The sequence below is a fragment of the Podarcis muralis genome, chromosome 6, assembly GCF_964188315.1.
Source record: "Podarcis muralis chromosome 6, rPodMur119.hap1.1, whole genome shotgun sequence".
Lineage (NCBI taxonomy): Eukaryota > Metazoa > Chordata > Lepidosauria > Squamata > Lacertidae > Podarcis > Podarcis muralis.
Genome location: NC_135660.1, coordinates 785414 through 806250, shown reverse-complemented (window position 1 = coordinate 806250; position 20837 = coordinate 785414). Strand labels below are relative to the sequence as shown.

At 53.8% G+C, this 20837-nt stretch overlaps 1 protein-coding gene across 13 annotated transcripts; it reads right to left on the bottom strand.

The window, feature by feature from the left end:
* Nucleotides 1-1311: 1311 nt before the first annotated feature.
* On the bottom strand, nt 1312-16717 carry LOC114594727 (uncharacterized). 13 transcript variants are annotated; one of them, XM_077929576.1, is made up of 14 exons: nt 13088-16717; nt 12529-12560; nt 12261-12377; nt 12004-12075; nt 11748-11847; nt 11570-11653; nt 11357-11461; nt 11042-11093; nt 10228-10300; nt 9132-9557; nt 8834-8904; nt 7254-8513; nt 4740-4946; nt 1312-4123 (listed from the first exon to the last, which is right to left on the bottom strand). In XM_077929576.1, exons 5-10 carry the CDS (start codon nt 11817-11819, stop codon nt 9158-9160), a joined length of 786 nt encoding a protein of 261 aa, XP_077785702.1. In that variant the 5' UTR covers nt 11820-11847; nt 12004-12075; nt 12261-12377; nt 12529-12560; nt 13088-16717; the 3' UTR covers nt 1312-4123; nt 4740-4946; nt 7254-8513; nt 8834-8904; nt 9132-9157. The 13 variants fall into 13 exon arrangements, with proteins under 13 accessions (XP_077785702.1, XP_077785705.1, XP_077785707.1 ...); XM_077929579.1 differs by lacking the exon at nt 13088-16717 and having other exon boundaries at nt 9132-9240; nt 9338-9557; nt 12529-12753; XM_077929581.1 differs by lacking the exons at nt 8834-8904; nt 13088-16717 and having other exon boundaries at nt 7254-7341; nt 8410-8513; nt 9132-9240; nt 9338-9557; nt 12529-12753.
* Between the last annotated feature and the right edge of the window lie 4120 nt (nt 16718-20837).

Below are 20837 nucleotides of genomic sequence, written 5' to 3'. Positions count from 1 at the left end.
ATAAAGAAGGCTGATTGCAGAAGAATGGATGCTTTTGAATTCTGGTGCTGGAGGAGACTCTTGAGAGTCCCATGGACTGCAAGAAGATCAAACCTCTCCATTCTGAAGGAAATCAGCCCTGAGTGCTCACTGGAAGGACAGATCCTGAAGCTGAGGCTCCAAGACTTTGGCCACCTCATGAGAAGAGAAGACTCCCTGGAAAAGACCCTGATGTTGGGAAAGATGGCGGGCACAAGGAGAAGGGGAAGACAGAGGATGAGATGGTTGGACAGTGTTCTCGAAGCTACCAGCATGAGTTTGACCAAACTGCGGGAGGCAGTGGAAGACAGGAGTGCCTGGCATGCTCTGGTCCAGGGGCTCACGAAGAGGTGGACACGACTAAACGACTAAACAACAACAACAACAAAAATATTTAAATAATAATAATAAAAACCTTGTGCCTTGTGAAGAAGTCCTTCCTTTTCTCTGTCCTCCACCTTCCAGCATTCATCTTCCCTGGGCGTCTACCAGCCTCCCATCTGAAGGAGGCATCTGCAGGCCTGACTTCCAGAGAGCCCTTGGGAGCGGCCGGCACCCATCCTGTCCAGGCTGCTCAGGGTGCTGGGCGCCAGCAGCCGCTCAGCTGGGAAGCCGAGCTCCTTCCCTGGATGGGACCTGCCAGCTGCTTGCTGACCTCCCTGCTGGCTTCAGGCAAGCGTGCCGGGCGGCTCCTGGGACAAGTTCCTTGGCCGCCTTGAGACAGCAGGTGACTCGAACCCGAGACGGGCCGTGGGGGGCTCAGGGCGGCCGTGGTCATCTCAGCAATTTGCTGGGTAAGCAGGGATCAGCGGCAAGACGATATCCTGGGCAGCGTCAATGCAGACGGGATTAACAGCTGAGGGCAAGGCATGCCCCAGGCAGGGTGTCGGTTTCTAGGGGGCCAGCCCCACGGGACGGGGACTCGAGCCTTTGGAGACCCCGGCATCTTGCACAGTCAGGGCCTCTGCTCCACGGAGGGAGGATGGAATCCTAGAAGTGTAGAGGTGGAAGGGAACCCGAGGGTCATCTAGTCCAACCCCTGCAATGCAGGAATCTCCGCATGTGTGAACCATTCTGGGGTGGGGGGGTGAGGAAAGGGGGACAAATCTTCTCCCAAGTGCTGCTGGGTGGATAATTTGAGTGAAAATGAAAGGATTGTGTTTTGATAAACCCCTTAGAAGTTTTCTGACAATCAAGCAGTACAAGGAAGGAAGGAAGGAAGGGAGGGAGGGAGGAAGAGAGAAAGAGAGAAAGAGAGAAAGAAAGAGAGAAAGAAAGAAAGAAAGAAAGAAAGAAAGAGGGAAGGAAGATGCTGGGAGAATTAAATCTGGAGAAATTAAATTAATTTGACTTGATCTAGACATGAATTTTGGGGTGGGGCGTAATGAATTAGGGGCACAGAAGGGGAATTGAATTGCTTTTGCGCAGGATCTGCTGGGGATTTAGTGGGGGTCAAACAAATGGAAGAGGAACCAATATGATTTCTTTTTCAAAAAAGAATTACCTGTGGATAATTGGATAGGGAAAGAGCTGCTTGGCCTTCCGTGACATTTGAAACCTACATTTGGATCTATGCATATACTTTCGCAAATGCAAATTGTATGCAAATGCCTGCCTCAGTGCCCCCCACTGGACATTTGTCACTGTGACTGTTCAAAAACGAAGCCTTTTGGGCCCTGATGGCTGCAGCAGGGAGAGGCGGCTCCTCCGATCGTAGGGGAGTTTGCAGCCACTTTATTCTGCAAAGGACCTGACGAGATGCGCCACCTAAGCACCGGGCAAAGGGCCTTTCCATGCCAGGGTCCTTCTCCCTGGCATCTTCACTTCCTTCCCACATCCAGAAAGCAGGGAGGAGGAGCTTTCAAGGAAGCCCCCACTGCCCCCCCCCCGGATTCTGCAGCAATGCAGCTGCCCCACCCCAGTGACCTGGTGCAAAAGGAAAACCAGTCCAGGGTTGGGGCTCTGTGAGTAGAGCACAGTGGCATAGGGTGGGGTGGGCCTCAGGGTGGTTGCCCCAGGCACAAGATTCTAAGGGGCACAAAAATGTCAGGACCCTGGGCTGCATGTTTCTGTCGCTGGGCACCGTTGAAAACGACTTATCCATGCGAACCAGGAAGCGGCCTCTCCTGACAATGGAACAACTCGTCTTTCTCTGTGGCTGCAATCTCCTGGGTGACCCAGACGCCATTAGACAGTTGAATGCTCATGCGCACTCTGTGGGTTTCCCTCCACCCCACCCACCTCCGCACGGCCCCGGGCGCTGGCAACCCATGCTACACCACTGCATGCAGAAGGCTCCAGGCTGAATCTGGAGAGTTGGAAGGTACCCTGAGGGTCATCTAGACCAACCCCCTGCAGTGCAGGACTCTTTTGCCCAACCCAGGTCTCTAACCCACAACCTTGCGATTGTCTCTCTTGTTCTGCTGATTGAGCCATCCCAGTATCCCTGGCAGCGTCTCCAGATACGACTGGGAATCTCTCCTTCCTGAAACCCCAAGTCTAGGCCAGTGGACTCCAAAGGGAGTGGCGCTTCTTGGGGGGGGGGATTCCTTTGGGGGGGGCAGTACAAGGCAAGAGGGCAGCAGGAGGTGTAAATGACTAGCAGACTTTGAAAAGCTGTATTGCTGGATCAATTCCACTTTGTGGAATTAATTAAACTAAATATTCTTCCTGCACTGCAGGGGTGTCGGGCTAGAGGACCCAATTCCACAATTCTGGGATTCTATGGATTTTTAATAAATGTGCAATTATTGTCACCGTTCTGAATCGGTGGGTCTTGCAAACCACTGTTCTGAATAATGCTTTTTATAGGTGAGGGAGTTTATGGAACCCAAGGGGTGCCCCCACAAAACCCTAGGCAGCCCTGAGATGGGGGGGGGGCAGGGCCCCGACTCAGAATAAGGCAAAAACCTCCTCTGCTCCTCTCCAGGCTTCCTGCCTCTTGCCTCCCATTTTGGCTGGAGGCTCTCGGAGGATGGAAGGGAGAGTCCCTCCTTCTGTTCCTGCCCCCTGGGGGGCTGTCATGGGTGCGGGGGGGGGGGGAGAGGCAGGAGGGGAGCTCCTCTTCCCCCGCCCAGGAATGAATGTGCTGCCTCTGTCAGTGGGGCAGAAACCCGATAGGCGGGAAGGGAAGGCTTATAGCTTTCTCCGTGCCCCTGAGTGGTGAGGAGGCCCTGCCAAGGCTGCTTGGCAAATACCAAAGGAGACTCCAGGGACAGAACGTGGGCCACGTGGGCACCTGCTCCTGCCACTGCCGCATGGGGGACCTGGCGCAAGGCAGGCAGCTGCTCCAGGGTTGCAAAGGCCACACTTCTCCTCGCCACCCTCAAAAGCACTCGAGGCACGTTGGGCCGGAAAGGGAGCGTGCCGGGGGCGAGGGGGGTGGCCGTCTGCCTTGGCCACTGCCCACCAAGCTGTCTCCTGAGCGCAGCTGCAGGCCGTCACATCTTCCCAAATATAGGAAGGAAGTGTGTCTGGGAGCCAGCACCACTGGGCTGCACTTTGGCCGACACTGGCTCTGCGCCCAAAAAGTGCTGTTGAAGAAGATGGGAAGAGGCCGCTGGATCAGGCCAAAGGGGGCTCATCTAGTCCAGCCGCTTCTTCTCCCAGTGGCCAACCAGATGCCCCAGTGGGAAACCCGCTAGCAGGATCTGAGCATGGAAGCAATGCTCTCCTCCTGTGGTTTCCAGCAACTGGGATTCAGAAGCATTGCAGAACAAAGCCACCTTGGATAATAATAATAATAATAATAATAATAATAATAATAATAATAATAATATGCTCCAGGCCGCCATGTGCCAAACTGCACCCGGGATTGGGGCCTTCCTTAGCCAGAGCCCTGCATCTAGCATCCAAGGCCTTTTTCATCTCCTGGGAGTCTCCATCCCTGGCCTGGCTGAAGGCAGCGCGTGACCCCAGAGTTCCCCGGAGGCTCATCCATCGATTCATGGGTCACCAGCGCAGGTCACAAATAAACAGGCAATTCATTAATAATGTGGGGCTGGCAGGCAGCGGAGGGGGGCGAGTCGCTTGGGGGGCTGCTAGATTCCATTTGCCTCTCCATGGGGCTGAAGTTCCCTCTCCTGACAGGCCTCCCAGAGGGGACCTGGAAGGAAAGAGAGGGAGGAAAGGGTGGGAAGGGAAGGAGGAGGCCATGGGGAGGCCAGGACGGTCTGTCAGCCCCCTCACCCACCCACCCACCCAAGCTTGGCTCCTGGGATTTTAGGCCCTTCATGAGGAGGAGGAAGAGGAGGAGGAAGAGGAGGAGGAAGAGGAAGAGGAAGAAGAAGAAGAAGAGAAGGAGGAGGAGGAGGAAGAAGAAGAAGAAGAAGAGGAGGAGGAGGATGGAGGAAGAGGAGGAGGAGGAGGAGGAGGAGGAAGAAGAAGAAGAAGAGGAGGAGGAGAAGAAGAGGAGGAGGAGGAGGAAGAGGAGGAGGAGGAAGAGGAGGATGGAGGAAGAGGAGGAGGAAGAGGAAGAAGAAGATGAAGAGGAGGAGGAGGAAGAGGAGGATGGAGGAAGAGGAAGAGGAGGAGGAGGAGGAGGAGGAGGAGGAGGAGGAGGAGGAGAGAATCCTGTTCCCCATCCTAGGAAAAGCCCCATGTTCCGTTTGGCAGAGTGTCTGCTGGGCCTCCATGTGGGACATCTATCTTGCTTCAAGTCTTCCCTTTGCCAGAGGCTTCTTTTATGTCCTGGGGTGAGCCACCCCCCATCATCTCCTCACCTTCCCAAATCATCCACTCTCTTTCTGGGGGGAGAGAGGGGTGTTCAGGTGTGCGGTGGAAGCGACCATGAATTGGAATCCTTCTGACAATAGCCGAGACTGACAGTTGCTGAGGCCGAACGTTCAGCCATCTAACTCCCCTCCTCTCCAGTGCTTTTGCCAAGCAATCGGAGGCTGCGTGTCAGGGAGTCTTGATAACAAACGAGCCTGGTTAATTGGAAAGAAGATTTATTGTAAAAAAACACAAACAGAGTTCAACTGGAGCGGCAAGCGCAGCGGTCCGTCCATAAATCAAAGATGTCCCTACCAAGGAGGCTTCTTCCAGTGGAGCCCAAAGCAGCCCACTCCCCTCTTGTGGCATGTTCTGTCTTGAAGACCCCCTATATGCCTAGACCTTGGACTAAGGGGGTCAGCTCCCTCCCTTTCCTCATTTCCGGACAATGAACATCCGTGGTCGTTCCCATACTCTGGGCTATGACCAATTTCAGTCTCTGTAGTTGGAACTTCACTGGTTGGCTGACAAACTGCTGGCTGGCTGCCATCAGAGCTGTTATCAGTCGGCATTCCTAAGGGTTGGGGACCAGACTCTCAGCTATGCTCATCCAGTCTTGCGTTTAACCCTCTCTTCCTGCCTGCTTTTTCCAGCTGCCTGTAAATCTTCCCTGGGAGCTGGTGCATTCAGGACACTCCGCCTACATCCAGCCTGCCTTTGCTCCTCCCATTTCATTCCTCTTCCGCTTCTCGGAGACCCGGTGGGAGGGGAGCTTGCCGCAGCAGGAGGGGTGTGATGGCCTGGGATTCGGACTCAGATGCTGAACCTGAGGGATCCCAGCCTGCACAGGAGTCCCCGCCTCCAGGACCGGCTGAGCTGGGGCTGGGGCTTGAACCTGAAGGGTCCTCACCTGTGCTGGATCCTCAGGTGCAGGCACCAGCTGAGTCTGCTCTGGCTCCTGAGGTGATGGAGGATCCATTGCCTGCATGTGCTCCACTCTCAGCCCCGTCAGGGGAAGCTGAAGTTGCCTCTGGGTCCGGGAACCCCCCCAGCCTTTCCTGAGCTGCAGAGGCTCAGGGCAGAGAGGCGGAGGGAACTAAGTTCTCGCAGGAGGAGTGCTCACCTCCAGGCCAGGAGAGGCGAGTCACCAGAGGATTGGGGCCGCCCTATGCCTCGGGGCAGATAAAAGTCAGCCAGCCCCAGTCCCAAGCTGCGGGAGCAATTGTTGGTTGCTAGTTCCTGTTTGAACCCTGTCCTGCTTTCCTGCCTGAGCTTCTGACCCACCCTGGCTCCCTGCTTGCAAGCCGGTTCCTGACTTCACCCGATTCCCTGCCTTCACCCAGCTTCAGCTACTACGGACTGCCTCCACATTGCATCTTTGACCTTGGACCTCGCCTCTCGGGTAACCCCCGGGACCAGCACAAAGGGGAAGACACCATTGACTCTTCCCAGCCGGACTCCTCTCTGCCTCCCTCCTCTCCTGCCTCAGCCTCTGAGTCTGCACTGCTCTCTGCCACAGCCTCTCCCTGCTCACTACGCCCTGTTCACTCTTCAGCTTACACCACCTCCTCTTCCCAGTCCTTTCCCTCTTCTCCCTCTGACTACTGATCGTTGTCCCACCATCGCTTCCCAGGCTGTGAGCCTTCTTCCCTTGATGGTTCCCCAGCTGGTCGCCCCCCCCATTCCTCTGTGTCCAACCAGCTCATGACAGGAGAGTCAGAGCCGCCCCCGGAATAGGCACAAGCAAGAGGGCAGGCAAGTGGGGGCTGGCCAAGGGCCACCTGAGCTTGGGGGGGTGCCCCATCTGCCCCGACGGATCAGCCTCCCCTGGGCCTGGCCTGACTCACCCCCTTTTGCTCAGCACCAGAAACAGGCCTCCCCCTTTTGGGTTGCAGGCTCCACATTCCTTGGGGAGGGAGCCTTTGTCTTCCATCCTTGGGACAAAGGAAAAGGCAGGAGAGGGATGCTGAGAAGCAGAGCTGGAGCTTCTCTAAGGGGGCTTGTGAACAGCAGAGGGATCCCTTGGGAGCGGGGCAGCTGTGGGATGTAACCCACTGGGAGCAGTCAAATACAACATTCCTTGTTTTGCTAGAGTGGACATGCAAGGGAATGTTCGGTCCAGCCAGTCGAAGCTTCCTGTTCCTCCTGGCCTGTGACCAGTGGGTGGGCGTGACCTTTCCAGACCTGGTCAAAGGACAAGGCATGCTGCCACTCTCTCTCTTTTCCATCTTCCTTTCGTCCTGCGAAATTCCCAAACTGCTAGCCTGCAGTCACTAGGTAAATCCCCCTTATGGGGTAAACCTGTTTGTATATGCTTGTAACTTTCAGCCTTAAGCCTGCCTTCAGGGATTACACTGTGCTCTGCCTGATCATGAGTAAACTTTCTTTTTATTGCTTATGAATAAGAGTGTAGTGTCTTTATTATTTTAGGAGGAATTCAAGGGAACTTACCAGGAAAATATTACAACACATTTCAATCTGTACAAGACAGATGGAATTGCATATTGTCTTAAAAAACTCACATGACTTTGCAGCTAGTTTTCTGCTGTGTAAAGGGGAATGCCTCAACATCAAAAAAATGAAGATCGTGGCCACTGGTCCCATCACCTCCTGGCAAATAGAAGGGGAAGAAATAGAGGCAGTGACAGATTTTACCTTCTTGGGCTCCATGATCACTGCAGATGGTGACAGCAGCCACAAAATTAAAAGATGCCTGCTTCTTGGGAGAAGGGCAATGACAGGCCTAGACAGCATCTTGAGAAGTAGAGACGTCACCTTGCCAACAAAGGTCCGTATAGTAAAAGCTATGGTTTTCCCAGTAGTGATGTATGGAAGTGAGTGCTGGACCATAAAGAAGGATGATCGCTGAAGAATTGATACTTTTGAATTATGGTGTTGGAGGAGACTCTTGAGAGTCCCATGGACTGCAAGAAGATCAAACCTCTCCATTCTGAAGGAAATCAGCCCTGAGTGCTCACTGGAAGGACAGATCGTGAAGCTGAGGCTCCAAGACTTTGGCCACCTCAGGAGAAGAGAAGACTCCCTGGAAAAGACCCTGATGTTGGGAAAGATGGAAGGCGCAAGGAGAAGGGGACGAGATGGTGGGACAGTCTTCTCGAAGCTAGGAACATGAGTTTGACCAAACTGCTCTGGTCCAGGGGGTCACGAAGAGTTGGACACGACTAAACGACTAAACAACAGCAAAAGGGGAATGCACTCTGCCAAGTGAAGGAACTTGCTAGCGCAAGTTAGGAAGGATACTAATAAGCAATATACCCTCTCCTGCCACCCTGAACATTCCAATGGTCTAGAATTCGCTGATGTCATCAGAAGAGTAAGCCGTTTTTTTCCAGTTAGGTCCGTTATCAGCTGCAGAGGATGAGTAGCCTTGGGAGCCTCTTGGGGAGATGGAAGTGTTCAAAGGACTGAATCCATGAAGGAGAGCTACTTGCTCTGAGATGGGGGAACCTTTGGGCAAAGGCCAGCAGCGAAGAGATGCTGCTGGATGCCAGGTTTTTTGGCTCCCCACTTTCCTCTAGGGTGTAACATTGGAGGTCCTGCGGGAGGAAAGAGCGTCTCCGAGTCAGGGGCCAGTCTGGGCCAAAGCGGCCCTCCATTGCCCTCACCACAGAGTCCCTGGCACTCCTTTATCATCTCTGATGCCATCAGGACACTTACATTAAGCAGGAGGAGGTGCAAAGCGTTGGGGGTCTCTATCAGAGCAGATGGTGGAAGTGCTGCTTCAATTCCTGTGGCAGATGCCCATGTTCAAGGCAGCAGGTCTACGGAGGGCAAGGAGGGAAAGAGAGAAGAGATTTTGAGTCCTGGGTGCAATTGTGGAAATGTGTGAGGAAGAAGAAAGAGCCATGTCAAGAGGAGTGAAAATTAACGACAAATCTTCCTGTCCACCTCCTTTCCTTCCTCCAGGAGTACCTCAAACGTCCTGGGGACTATTGGACTGCAGAGGTCATGGAGCTGAAGAGATGGAGGTGAGAGGCTTAGACGCTGCCTCCTCTGAGTCCCCCTTGCCCCCTCCTGCCTGCTCTTCCCACCCTGAGCTTCTCTCCACCACAACCACGTTCATTCAAAAGACACAACTCACCTCCACTGGAAAAGGGCCTCCAGGGCCAAGTCAAGGACTAGGGGGCACTTGTTAAAATCATCACGGAGGTCCTGGGAGAGAACAAAGTCAGGATGATGGCCCCAACTCCAAGCTTGGCTTGCCCATCCCTGACCCTCCCACCCACCTCCCTGCGGGGGTCCCTCACACAACCAGAATGGCCTCTGCAGCCAGAGGCTCGAAGGTCTGAATGGCCCTGAAGCCTCTCAACGCAACTTCCTGGCAACTCTCAATGACCTGGGACAAGAAAAGCCAAGAGAAGTCAAGACTAAGTTCATACCTCCCTGTCCTCCTTATTCTTTTCTTCTAGGATGGCCTGGAAAGTTGTGTGGACGATTGCGCTGCCCATGTCCAAAGTGGAGACCCCCCAGCAGGCGCTGGAAGTGCCCCTTCAGTTCCCGTGGAAAAAGAAGAGAGAAGAGAGGTAGAGTCCTGACTGGAATTCTGCAAGAGCCTTGCAAAGACAAGTCCAGACAAATGACAGACCTCTCTGTGCTGATCCTCTTCAGGAACACCAGGTGGGAAGGGCCTGCCAGGCAGGGAGCAGGTCCTGCAGGACTCCCAGCAAGAAGACCTGAGAGGTGAGTCTTGGGTACAGACCTTCAAGCAAACAAGGGAGAAGGGACTTCGCTGTCCCCAAGGTGTGGGGCTCACCACCTTTTGGACTTGGCCAGAAGCAGGCCAGCTCCGGCTGAACTGCTGTCTTCTGCAGAGGAAAGAAAAATCCAGGTCAGATGATACAACGAAAGCCACTCTGGATGGGTGCCTCTTTGGCCAACTGGGATAGCCAAACAGAGCCAGCAGGTTCCTTCAGCAATATTTTAGGGATAGTGTCCATATACCTGGGATTTTGCCATTCTTCCCCCATTTCATATTCTCCCAACAGTCGCAGGGCTGTCTTCTCAGTGCCATCAAGGGTCTCCTTACATTTCTGCTCTCCTCGTTGTTCTTTATATTTGTACAGCCCTCCTTTAGTCTGAGAGATTTCTTCTCCTTCCAACGAGGGAATCTTCTCAGGACCATCCTGTGGATCTTTGCATCTCTACACTTCCTCTTTAGCCAAAGAAATGCCTTCTCCTTCTAACAAGGGTGTTTCATCAGTCAGACGGCTGCTCTCCATCCTCTTTCTATTCCAGTTCTTTTCCCTCTTTTCACCAATCGGTTCTCATTCCTCTAGATTTCCACTTTGAGTTCCAGGAGCTGCAGATTCAGAAGTCTTCGCAAGTGGACAAGAATTTGGTGATCCTATACATCTCCCCTCCTCTGGACCCTTGGCCCCATCAGTCCCGCCCCCCCAAAAGATGAAAATAACCCAGAGATAGGTATGAAAACCAACCGAATGAGACCAAATGGAGAAAAACCACCTTCCTCCTTACCCAGTGGCCTCTCTCTGGTGTCCAGCGGAGCCCGAGGTCTGCACTGAATACATGTCTTCGATGATGATGTCATCTGGATGGAAGAGAATGAAAATGAGAGTCAGTCCAGGCGCTGCTCTCCCAGGCTAGGTGGGAAAGGCCTGCCAGGCAGGGAGCAGGTCCTGCAGGACTCCCAGCAAGAAAACCTGGGAGGCACATTTGTACGCCACAACAGCAGCAAGAATACTTATCGCAAAGTATTGGAAGACACAAGATCTACCCACCCGGGAAGAATGGCAGATGAAGGTGATGGACTATATGGAACTGGCGGAAATGACTGGCAGAATCCGAGACCAGGGAGAAGAGTCGGTGGAAGAAGATTGGAAAAAGTTTAAAGACTATTTACAGAAACATTGTAAAATTAATGAATGTTAGAATGATGTTGGATAAGAAGTTAAGTGGTTTTTAGCTGTAATGCTATAAAGGAATATGAAAAAATGGATTATTAACAGGTAAAAATTTAATGTTATAATACTTTAAGATTAAAGACTAGGACAAACAAAGAGGGAAAGGATTTGCTGAACTAACAAATTGAACTGGAATACAAAAAAGGGAGGTGTGAGGAGGTCCGGGAAACGAGCAAATGAAAGATAAGATATGAAAAGATGGAATTGTTTTTAATTATTTTTATTTTGTATTTTTCTTTTTTCATTTTGTAATATTTTGAAAATCTTAATAAATATCTTTTTTTTTAAAAAAAGAAAACCTGGGAGGCAGGGACCTTCAAGCAAACAAGGGACAAGGGAGTTTGCTGTCTCCAAGGTGTGGGGCTTACCTTCTTTCAGTCTCCTCCAGAAGCAGGCCAGGTCTGGCCGAATTACTGTCATCTGCAAAGAAAAATCTGGGTCAGGTGATACTATGAAATCCACCCTGAATGCGTGCAAGAGAATGGAAGGACAGGCCTCCCTCTGCCTTGGGCCCAATCCCTTGACCCAAAGGACCTCCCCGGGCCCTGCTGGAAGGGCAGCAGCAGCAGGAAAGGGGGCAGGAAAAGCCTCTGGCCTCATCCTGGCCCCCAGGGACACACAGCGCATCATCTGTGATAAAGGTCGCTGGGGGATAAATGAAGGGAAGAAGGCGAGGTACTTACTCTGACTTGGGGGAATCTCCGCGCCACGGCCAGAAGCAGAGAAATGCTGCTGGCCGCTGGTGTTTGAGCCTCCCCAGTTTCGCCAAGGGCCTGTCCTCGGAGGTCCTGCGGGAGGAAAGAGCCTCTCGGTTGGGGCCAAAGCAGCAGGGCAGGCTCAAGGGCCCGAGCCCCGAGCAAGTTGGGGGAGCACACAAGAGCCATCGGGACGCTTACACTGAGCAACTGGAGAAGGGTGCCAGAATTGGGGGCTTCCATCGGGAGACTCCCCAGCAGGAGCCGGAAGCGCCGCTTCAGTTCCTGCAGGAAAAGAGAGGAAAGAGGTTGAGTCCTGGGATAGATTCTGCATGTGTTTGAGGAAGAAGAAGAAGGGAAGTCCAGACCAAGGACATACCTCTCTGTCCTCCTCCTTTTGGGGGCCCCCAAGAACAGCCTCCAGGGTCCCGTGAAGGATGGCGCTGAGCATCTCACCGTTATACTTTGGCCTCGTGATGCTGCAGAGATGAAGGGGAGAGGGTTAGACGCTGCCCCCTCCCCGTCTCCCTTGCCCCTTCTCCCTCCTGCCTGCTCTTCCCCACTCGGAGCTCCCCCTGGAGTTCTGCCCCCCACCCACCCCCCACAACCCCGTCCATCCCAAGGACCCCACTCACCTCCAAGGGCCTTCAAGTCCAGGTCAAGGATCAAGCGGCAATCCCCCAGTGCTCCAAGGGCCCCAAGATGTCCTGGAAGAGAACAGAGGAGGAAAGTCAGCTCTTTCCGGGGGTCTCTGGAGACCAGGCTTGGCTTTCCTGGGGAATGGCAGCCCCATGCCCTAAGCCGGCAGAGTCCTCCTCTCCGGGGGATGCACAACCCCTTCCCCAAAGCCCCTCCCTCCCCATGGGGGTCCCTCACACCACCCATCCCTCACCAGAATGGCTTGGGCCAGCTACTGCTTGGAGTACTTCAGAGTTCGGAGCCCCCTGAGCTCAGCTGCCTGGCAGCTCTGGGTGACCCCCAGGAGGTAGCGCTGTTCATCCTCCAGCAGCTGAAATGCAAAAGTCAGGCTGTCAGTTCCTCGTGAGGAGAGGGCTTCTCTGCATCCGAGAGTGCAGAGTGGGGGGGGGGGCAAAGAGCCCGGACAGTGGGGGGCAGGTCTGAAGGGTCCAGTCCCTGCTCTTGTTTTCTCCAATACTCACCCCTGGGGCTGGGATGTGGAACCGCAGCAGAACTGCAAAGAGAAGGACACGGGAAGAGGGGAGTTCGTCCCGGAGCCCCTGGCAAGGCTATTCCAAGAGTTTTTTCTCCTGGATTCCAAGTCCTACTAGACGGGTGGGACACCCCAGGCCTTGGGGGGCCAATCCCGGCCTCCTTCCCCCAGAATGTGGCTGCCCAGGGAAGGTGCCCCTCCCGCTGACAACTCCCCCCCCCAGCCCAGCCCCCTGCTTCCTCCACTGGACTCCAACAAATCGGGTTGGCCGCTGGGGGATGTGGGGTTTCCAGGCACTGGCCCAGATGGAGCTTGGGTCGGATCCAGCCATCTGGCTCTTTGCATCTTTTGACTAGCTGCCCCCCAGGCCCATCCCTGCCCTCCTCTGTCCCAAAAAGGAGGGCCACTTGCTCACCTGGCACCACGGGCTGCTCCGGGCCTTGCTGGGGGGCCACCCTGTTGCAGCGTCTGAACAGGCGCCTTAAGCACCTGATCCCCTTGTCACCGTGGCAACCCCCCCACACACACACACCTGGACCTGGGCCCACCTGGCCATTCCTGAGAGGTGATGCTCCTCTCTCAGAATTCGGAGGCCCCTGCTGTTCCACCTGCAGCTGGGCTGCGTTTTCCTTTCACCTCCTTCTTCCTGCAGCCCCATTCCCAAAGGGAGACCATCCCCACATCCTTCCAGGCAGGCTAGGGGTCTCCACAGCGCAGGATCAGACCATCAACTTTGCATTCAGAATTTCCATCCTGGGTGGCATCTCCAGGGGGGCTGGCAATGCCCCCCTCTCTGAACCCTGGAGAGTGGCTGCCAATCAGTGCAGGCGCTGCTGAGGTCGATGGGTCACCGGACTGACTCTGTCCATGGCAGCTTCCTAGGAATATTCCTCTTCAGTTATGTAGCTGAAGAGGAGCAAACTAACTTCTGCACCAGACCGACCACCAATTCTTTTCGTTAAGAGACAATCTGGAAAAGTCCCTGTTTAATAGACAACAGTGCAAGGGCAGAAATCCAGAATGGGGGAGGAAGGAGAATTCTTCCCTCCCACTGCAAGAAAGCCATAGGCCAAGGGACCCCCCCCCCCATTAGACTAGATGACCCCCCCCCCGGGAACCCTTCCAGCTCTACCATTCTATGGTGTCAACTGCAGCGGACCCTCCAGATTTCCAAGGGGGCCGTTGGAGCATCTGAAGGCAGCTGCCCCTTCTTCTGAGTTCCTGCACAAGCCTCAGCTGACCATTCAGGCTGCAGCCCCTCTCCTGTTGTCCCCTCCCCACCCCCAGGTATTCAGAGGTACACACACACACACCCAATATGGAAGCTCTCCATTCGGTTTGGTTTTTAATTTAGTATATTTATATAAAAGGTGCTATAAGAATTCTAAGGTCTCAAATCTATAAAATATACGGTCATAAATGTACAAGGCAAAAACATACATGAGTACATATAAACCACGTGTCTGAAATAGCACAGGAGAACAATCCTGAAGCCCTTCTGGTTCTCCCAAGGACCTCAAATCTTCCTCTGCAGTAAGGGAGGCAAATGGCAGCCTCCCATTGTCTTTGTGCTTACGGATCCTGTCTGAAGGGTGTATTTGTGTAGGAATAGGGTGAGCCTGTCACCTGCATCCAGGAACTAAAGTATTGACCATCACAAAAGAATGGCCAGGCTGCCCAGGTAATGCAACCAGTGACCATTATCAGGTATCCCGGCAGGCAGGATTTCTGCTGGAGACCGACCACCTTCTGTGACGATGATTTTGGGGGTGGTCTTGGGCCACAGGGTGGGCAATTTGAAAAGTCTACATAAGGGCCTGGGCACCATTGTTCAGGGTTCCTCCTCCCTCCTGCGTGTGGTGAGTGGGGAAACTGTTTGCAACAGTTCAATAAAGATCAGGCTTACTAGCCACTTTGCTTCTCAATATTCTCTGGTTGGCCTCTGTTATTTTCTCCTACCAATAGGGAACCCACTTAAGGACTCTATATGGGCTCTTGGGTACCCCATAAAGGAAAAAGAGCAGTTTTTTTCTTATAACAAAGATAAAGGTAAAAAGTAAAGAACCCCTGGGTGGTTAAATCCAGTCAAAGGCAACTATGGGGTTCCAGCGCTCATCTCGCTTTCAGGCCTAGGGAGCTGGCGTTTGTCCACAAACAGCTTTCCGGGTCATGTGGCCAGCAGGACTAAACCGCTTCTGGTGCAACGGGACACCATGATGGAAGCCAGAGTGCATGGGAATGCCATTTACCTTCGCACCACAGTGGTACCTATTTATCTACATGCACTGGTGTGCTTTCAAACTTCTAGGTGGGCAGGAGGTGGGACAGAGCAACTGGAGCTCACCCCGTCGTGGGGATTTAAACTGCTGACCTTCCAATTAGCAAGTTCAACAGACTCAGTGGTTTAGACCACAGCGCCACCCACTTTACCTTACCTTATATTGATATACCACCTTGATCTTCCAATGATCTCAAGGTGGCTTACATGGTTTTCCTCCTCCCCATTTCCTCCTCGTAATCTGGTGAACTGGGTTCGCGTCTCCGCTCCTCCACATGCAGCTGCTGGGTGACCTTGGGCCAGTCACACTTCTTTGAAGTCTCTCAACCCCACTCACCTCACAGAGGGTTTGTTGTGGGGGAGGAAGGGAAAGGAGAATGTTAGCCGCTTTGAGACTCATTAAAGGGAGGATGTCAAATCCAAACTCTTCTTCTTCTTCTTCTTCTTCTTCTTCTTCTTCTTCTTCTTCTTCTTCTTCTTCTTCTTCTTCTTCTCCTCCTCCTCCTCCTCCTCCTCCTCACAACGACCTTGCGAGGTAGGTGAGGCTGACTCCAAAGGCACCCAGTGAGCTTCATGGCTGAGTGGGAATTTGAACCCAGAGGGCATCAGAGGAAGGAGGGAAGGACAGAGGGACAGAGGCCAGTGTTGCCCACGGCACCCTTGAGCATCATTCAAGGCACCCCAGGAGGCCACAGCACCCCAGTTGAAAACCACTGGCTTAGATCATTCTTGAACTGCAGAGTTGGGAGCTTGGGGTCACCTGGCCCAACCTCCTGCTACTGCGCCTCCAACCTTGCTCCTATATCCTTTGCAGGGGGTCGGACTAGATGGCCCCTGGGGTCCCCTCCTGTGTAAAGGGGAATGCACTCTGCTAAGTAAAGGCACTTGCCACAGCAGCGTCAACGTCACACCCTTCACCGGCACCCAAGAGAGAGGGGGTCTCAGCAGCCCTTTTGCCAGGAAGAGGAGCAAGAACGAGAGGAGGAGGAGGAAGAGGAAGAGAGTCCCTGTGGGAAGCCCCCCCAAAAAAACATTCTCCTTTTGATCTTCCTTATATGCAATATATATCATTGCAAAACAGTGGTTGATATACAGCTGATTTTTTTGTTATTGCAGTCCCCAACCCCTCACCTAGAGAAACACCACCTGTCAATTTTAATAATAATAATATTATATTTTTTTATTTATCTATTATTATTATTATTATTATTATTATTATTATTATTATTATTATTCCCGCCCATCTGGCGGCTGCTCTGGGCGGCTGAAGCCCTTTAAGGCTTCCTTCTGTCCACTCTCTGTGAATTACCTGCCCGGAGCGGGTTTCGGGGGGGGGGGCGCTGCTACCGGTGTCCTCCCCGTCGAGTCTCGCCTTGCCCGGCGCGTGGCGGCCGCCCTTTCCCAGACTCTGCCGGCTGCGCTGCCAAGCCCCGCGGCTCGGCCTGTCAGCGTTACCGGGCTCGGCGGGCGGTAATTCCCGAAGAAAGCCGGCGCTCGAAGAGCTGGCAAGCCCGCCTTTGCATGTCTGTTTTCCGCAGCCCTTGGAGAGGATTAAGTTCCCCCCTCCCCTGCCTTCTCCGCTTCCCCGGAAAACATTCTTGGCATAACTCCATGAAAGAGGCTCCAGCCCCACATGGACGGGGAGGGGGGAGAAAGTGCATCCCCCAGGCCCAGTCTTGGCTCGGGGGAGCTGGGAGGGACCCCCCACCTTCACCGGCCCTGGGAAAGCCCCGGGGAAAACAATTCACAGAACTGTAGGGTTGGCAGGGACCCCAAGAGTCATCTAGTCCAAGCCCCCGACAGCGCAGGAATCACAGCTAAAAAGTCCCTGGCACATAGCCACCCAATCTCTGCTTAAGAACCTCCAAGGAAGGGGAGTCCACCACCTCCCATTTGCCCCCCCCCCTGCTCCAAGGACCCCTAATTCCGAGGTGCCCTTTCCTGCTCTCTGATTGGCACATGTTCATTTGGGATTTAGCCACACTTACCTTTCCAGAGGGACACGGGTGGCACTGTGGGTTAAACCACAGAGCCTAGGACTTGCCGATCAGTAGGCTGGCGGTTCGAATCCCCACAACGGGGTGAGCTCCCATTGCTCGGTCCCTGCTCCTGCCAACCTAGCAGTTCGAAAGCACGTCAGAGTGCAAGTAGATAAATAGGTACCCCTCCGGCGGGAAGGTAAATGGCATTTCCGTGCGCTGCTCTGGTTCGCCAGAAGTGGCTTAGTCATGCTGGCCACATGACCCGGAAGCTGTACGCCGGCTCCCTCGGCCAGTAAAGCAAGATGAGCGCCGCAACCCCAGAGTCGGCCATGACTGAACCTAATGGTCAGGGGTCCCTTTAACTTTACCTTTTACCTTTCCAGAGCTGCTCCGGTGAAACCTGCTCTTTAAAGCTCATTTGGAGCAAACGTCCATCTGCAGAAAGCACAAATGGACGTTTGCTCTGATTCAGCTGCAGAGAGCAGGTTTTCCTGGGGAAAGCTGGTGGGAGGGAGCACAAAACACACACACACGCAGACCACCATGAAGCGTTAAGAGTGGCCTTGGCCTGGAAAGAGGGGGGCAAAAGTTGGTGCATTGTGAAAGAGGGTGATAAACTTTTCTCAATCCACTTCCTCACGCCAGGCACAATTTTATGAATTATTCTCACAGTGGCCAAACAGAAGTCTCTCTTGGGAAGCCCCCAAGCAGTAATTCATGAGCACAGCGGCCCCCGCCGCTCTTCCCCCTTGTGGTTCCCAGCATTTGGTATTCAGAGGTGGGCACAGCCGTTATGCCTAGTAGCCATCCTTTGTGGTTTCTCTGATTTTGAGGCTCTCCAAGTCCATGGGCTTCACTGCGTCCTGCAGCCATGAGTTCCACAGTGCTGCCTTACGTCACTGACAAACCAGGTCAGCCAGAGAGCACCAATTATTATTATTATTATTATTATTATTATTATTATTATTATTATTATTAGTGCCATTTAATCCAGCCTGCCATCATTCTGGAGACTTGCACCCTCCTGGAGCTCCTGGCAGCTCAGCCGGGGGGCGTGGAGCAGGGCACCCTCTTCAAATGCCTGGCACAGCAGAGCCTGCCAGACTGGCCCGTTCCGGAGTGTCAGAAACTGGAACACAATAATGAGCCCATGTGGTTCAGGGAAGGTCGAGATGAAAAGACCCGCTGACAGGCCTTGCAAACCGACACCCTGAGAACAGCTCCAGGCCTGAGGTCATTCTCGGCAGCACCAGGTAAGGGGGCGGCGAGGGGGGGAGACGCCTCCTTGGGCCTCCTTTCATCCTTCACACTTGGCACTTTGAGAGCCAGGAGTTGGCCACAGGAGAGGGGGCTCCCCCAACGGCAAGCGGGGGGGGGGGGGCGTTGGGAGCGGTGCCTGCAGCAAGACGCAGCCGCCTTGGCCCCAGGAAAGGGACTTTCCTCTCCTGGATGCAGCCGTGTAAACCTCCAGAGCAGGGGAAAGCCCTTCTCTCTCAACTCCACCAAGAGGAGCCCCCTGGATGAGGCCAAAGGGGCCCGGCTCCCTGTTCTCACTGGGGCCACGCATCTAGGGCCATTCTGCGAAACCCGCAGGCAGGATTCGAGCGCAAAAACAGCACTCTCCCCTCCTGCAGTTTCCAGCAACGGATATTATTCTGAAGCACTGCTCAGCTGGTGAGAACGTGGTGCTGATATCCCCCAGGTTGCAGGTTCGGTCCCTGTAGGGGACAGCTGCATATTCCTGCATTGCAGGGGGGTCAGACTGGATGACCCTCAGGGTCCCTTCCACCTCTGTAATTCTATGATTTTCTGACCATGGAGGCAGAGCCCTCAGAAGCCCCCTCCTCCATGAACTTGCCTCTTACTCCTCTTTTAAAGCCATCCTTGTTGGCCAGCCACTGCCAGAACAGGATGCTATACCAGGTGGGCCTTGGGCCTGATCCTGCAGCCTCTTCTCCCACCTTTGGGTTCTTGCGCTCAATGCAAAGGGGGGGTCCAGAAGATCCCCCAGCTTTGTCCGTTCAACACTTGGGAGCTCCCAGTGGGACTCGAGCGCACGGAAAACGGAAGTGGCCCCATCACACACACACACACACACAGAGAGTGGCCAGGAATGCGATTCCGGCAGAAAGGAGGCTGGCGCTGCTGGAGGGGAGGGGAAGAGAGAGAAAATGACCCTGGGAATCGGTTTTTCCTCCAGGAAGGAAGGGCTAATCCTGTTTGGCTCAGAGGCCACCATGTCTGTCAGGAGGCTAAGTGCTGCCCTCCTGGCTGAGCCCCAGCCGCTCCTTCTTAAGTCTCCTGGGAAACATGGATGGTGATGGAGGAGGGAGGAGGAGGAGGAGGAGGAGGAGAGAGAGACGCCTGCAATGGAAGAAGCCCCTTCTTTCCGCTTCCCTCCCTGCATCAAAAGAAGCAGCGGTGTGCTTGGGAGGGACCCCTGGGGTCATCTAGTCCAACCCCCTGCAATGCAGGAAGCTCGGCTAAAGCATCCCTCGCACACTGGCAGTCTCTGCCTGAAGCCCACCCTCCCCGCCCTGGGACCCCCTCCATGAGGCTGGATGCTTCACTCCACCCAGGGCTGTGTCTGTGATGGACTGTGGAGGGGAAGTTCCCAGAGAGATTTCTGAAGTGTGTGGGAAGGGCGTTTACAGTGTCGGGGCCACATTCTCTTCTGGGCGACCTTTCTGGGGTCCTGTGCCAGTGGTGGGTGGAGCCAGAGGCAGAACTGGGCGGAGGAACGGGAACAGAGCTGACCTTCCGATGAGCAGCCTCCTCTTTTCCCTCTCCTCCTCCTCCAGCAGGAAGCAAGAGGCTCTCGGGGGTTCAAGGGCGCCTCCCCGCCAGGCAGCCTCACACACAAGGAGGGTGTGGGTCAGGGCTAGTAGGGGGTGGTGCTGGGTGGCAAGAGCAGGTGTAGCTGCAGAGGCTCCCAAGGGCCAGGCAGAGAGGCATGGAGGGCCGCATTCAGCTCCTGCGCCTGAGGTTCTCAACTCCTCCTGGCCTAAGGCAGGAGGCCTCCCCGGAACTGATTCCCAGGTGTTTGGACATCTGCAGCGCCACAAATCCAACTCAATGGTGTAACGTTGGAAAATGTCAATCACTTCTCCTACCTGGGCAGTTATCTTTCCACAAGGGCCAACACTGATGCCAAAATCCAGCATCGCCTGAGCTCTGTGAGTGCAGTTTTCTCCTGATGGAAGTGGAGAGTGTTTGAGGGACATTCGCTGACAAAGCTATTGTACTACCAACCTTACTGTATGCTTGTGAAACTTGGATCACTTCTAAATGCCATCTCCAAATCCTCGAAAGATTCCATCAATGGTGTCTCCAAAAAATTTTACACACCACTTGGGAAGACAGGCAAACTAATACCAGTGTAGTGGAAGAAGCAAAGATCCCCAGTGTTGAAGCAATGATTCTTCAACATCAACTTCGTTGGACTGTGCGGAGGCCTGATGATCATCTTCCAAAGCAACTACTCTATTCCGAACTTAAAAATGGAAAGCATAATACTGGTGGTCAACAAAAGAGGTTTAAAGACTCTCTCAAGGCAAATCTTAAAAAATGTCACAGCAATTAGGAAACACTGGCCTGTGAGCGCTCCAGTTGGAGAACAGCCTTTACCAAAGGTGTCCTGGGCTTTGAAGACACTCGAACTCAGGACGCAAAGGAGAAATGTGCTAAGAGGAAGGCAGGCTTGGCAAACCCTCACTGTGATCAACTCCTATCCGGAAACCCATGTCCCCACTGTGGAAGGACGTGTGGATCCAGAATTGGCCTCCATAATCACTTACGGACTCACTGTTAAGACCGTGTTCGCAGAAGACTGTATTACTCGGCTACAAATGATCACCAAAGAAGAAGAAGGACATCCTAAACAGCTGGAGGGCACAAGGTTGGGGAAGACTGGTCAAAATCCCCTCCCTTATAAACACTCAAACTTAAACACAGCCGACGGTGCCTGGCTCCCCTTCCTTGGTGGTTTTTAAAGAGCTCAGATGGCTGTCTGTCAGGGATACTTTGCCTGTGAGTCCT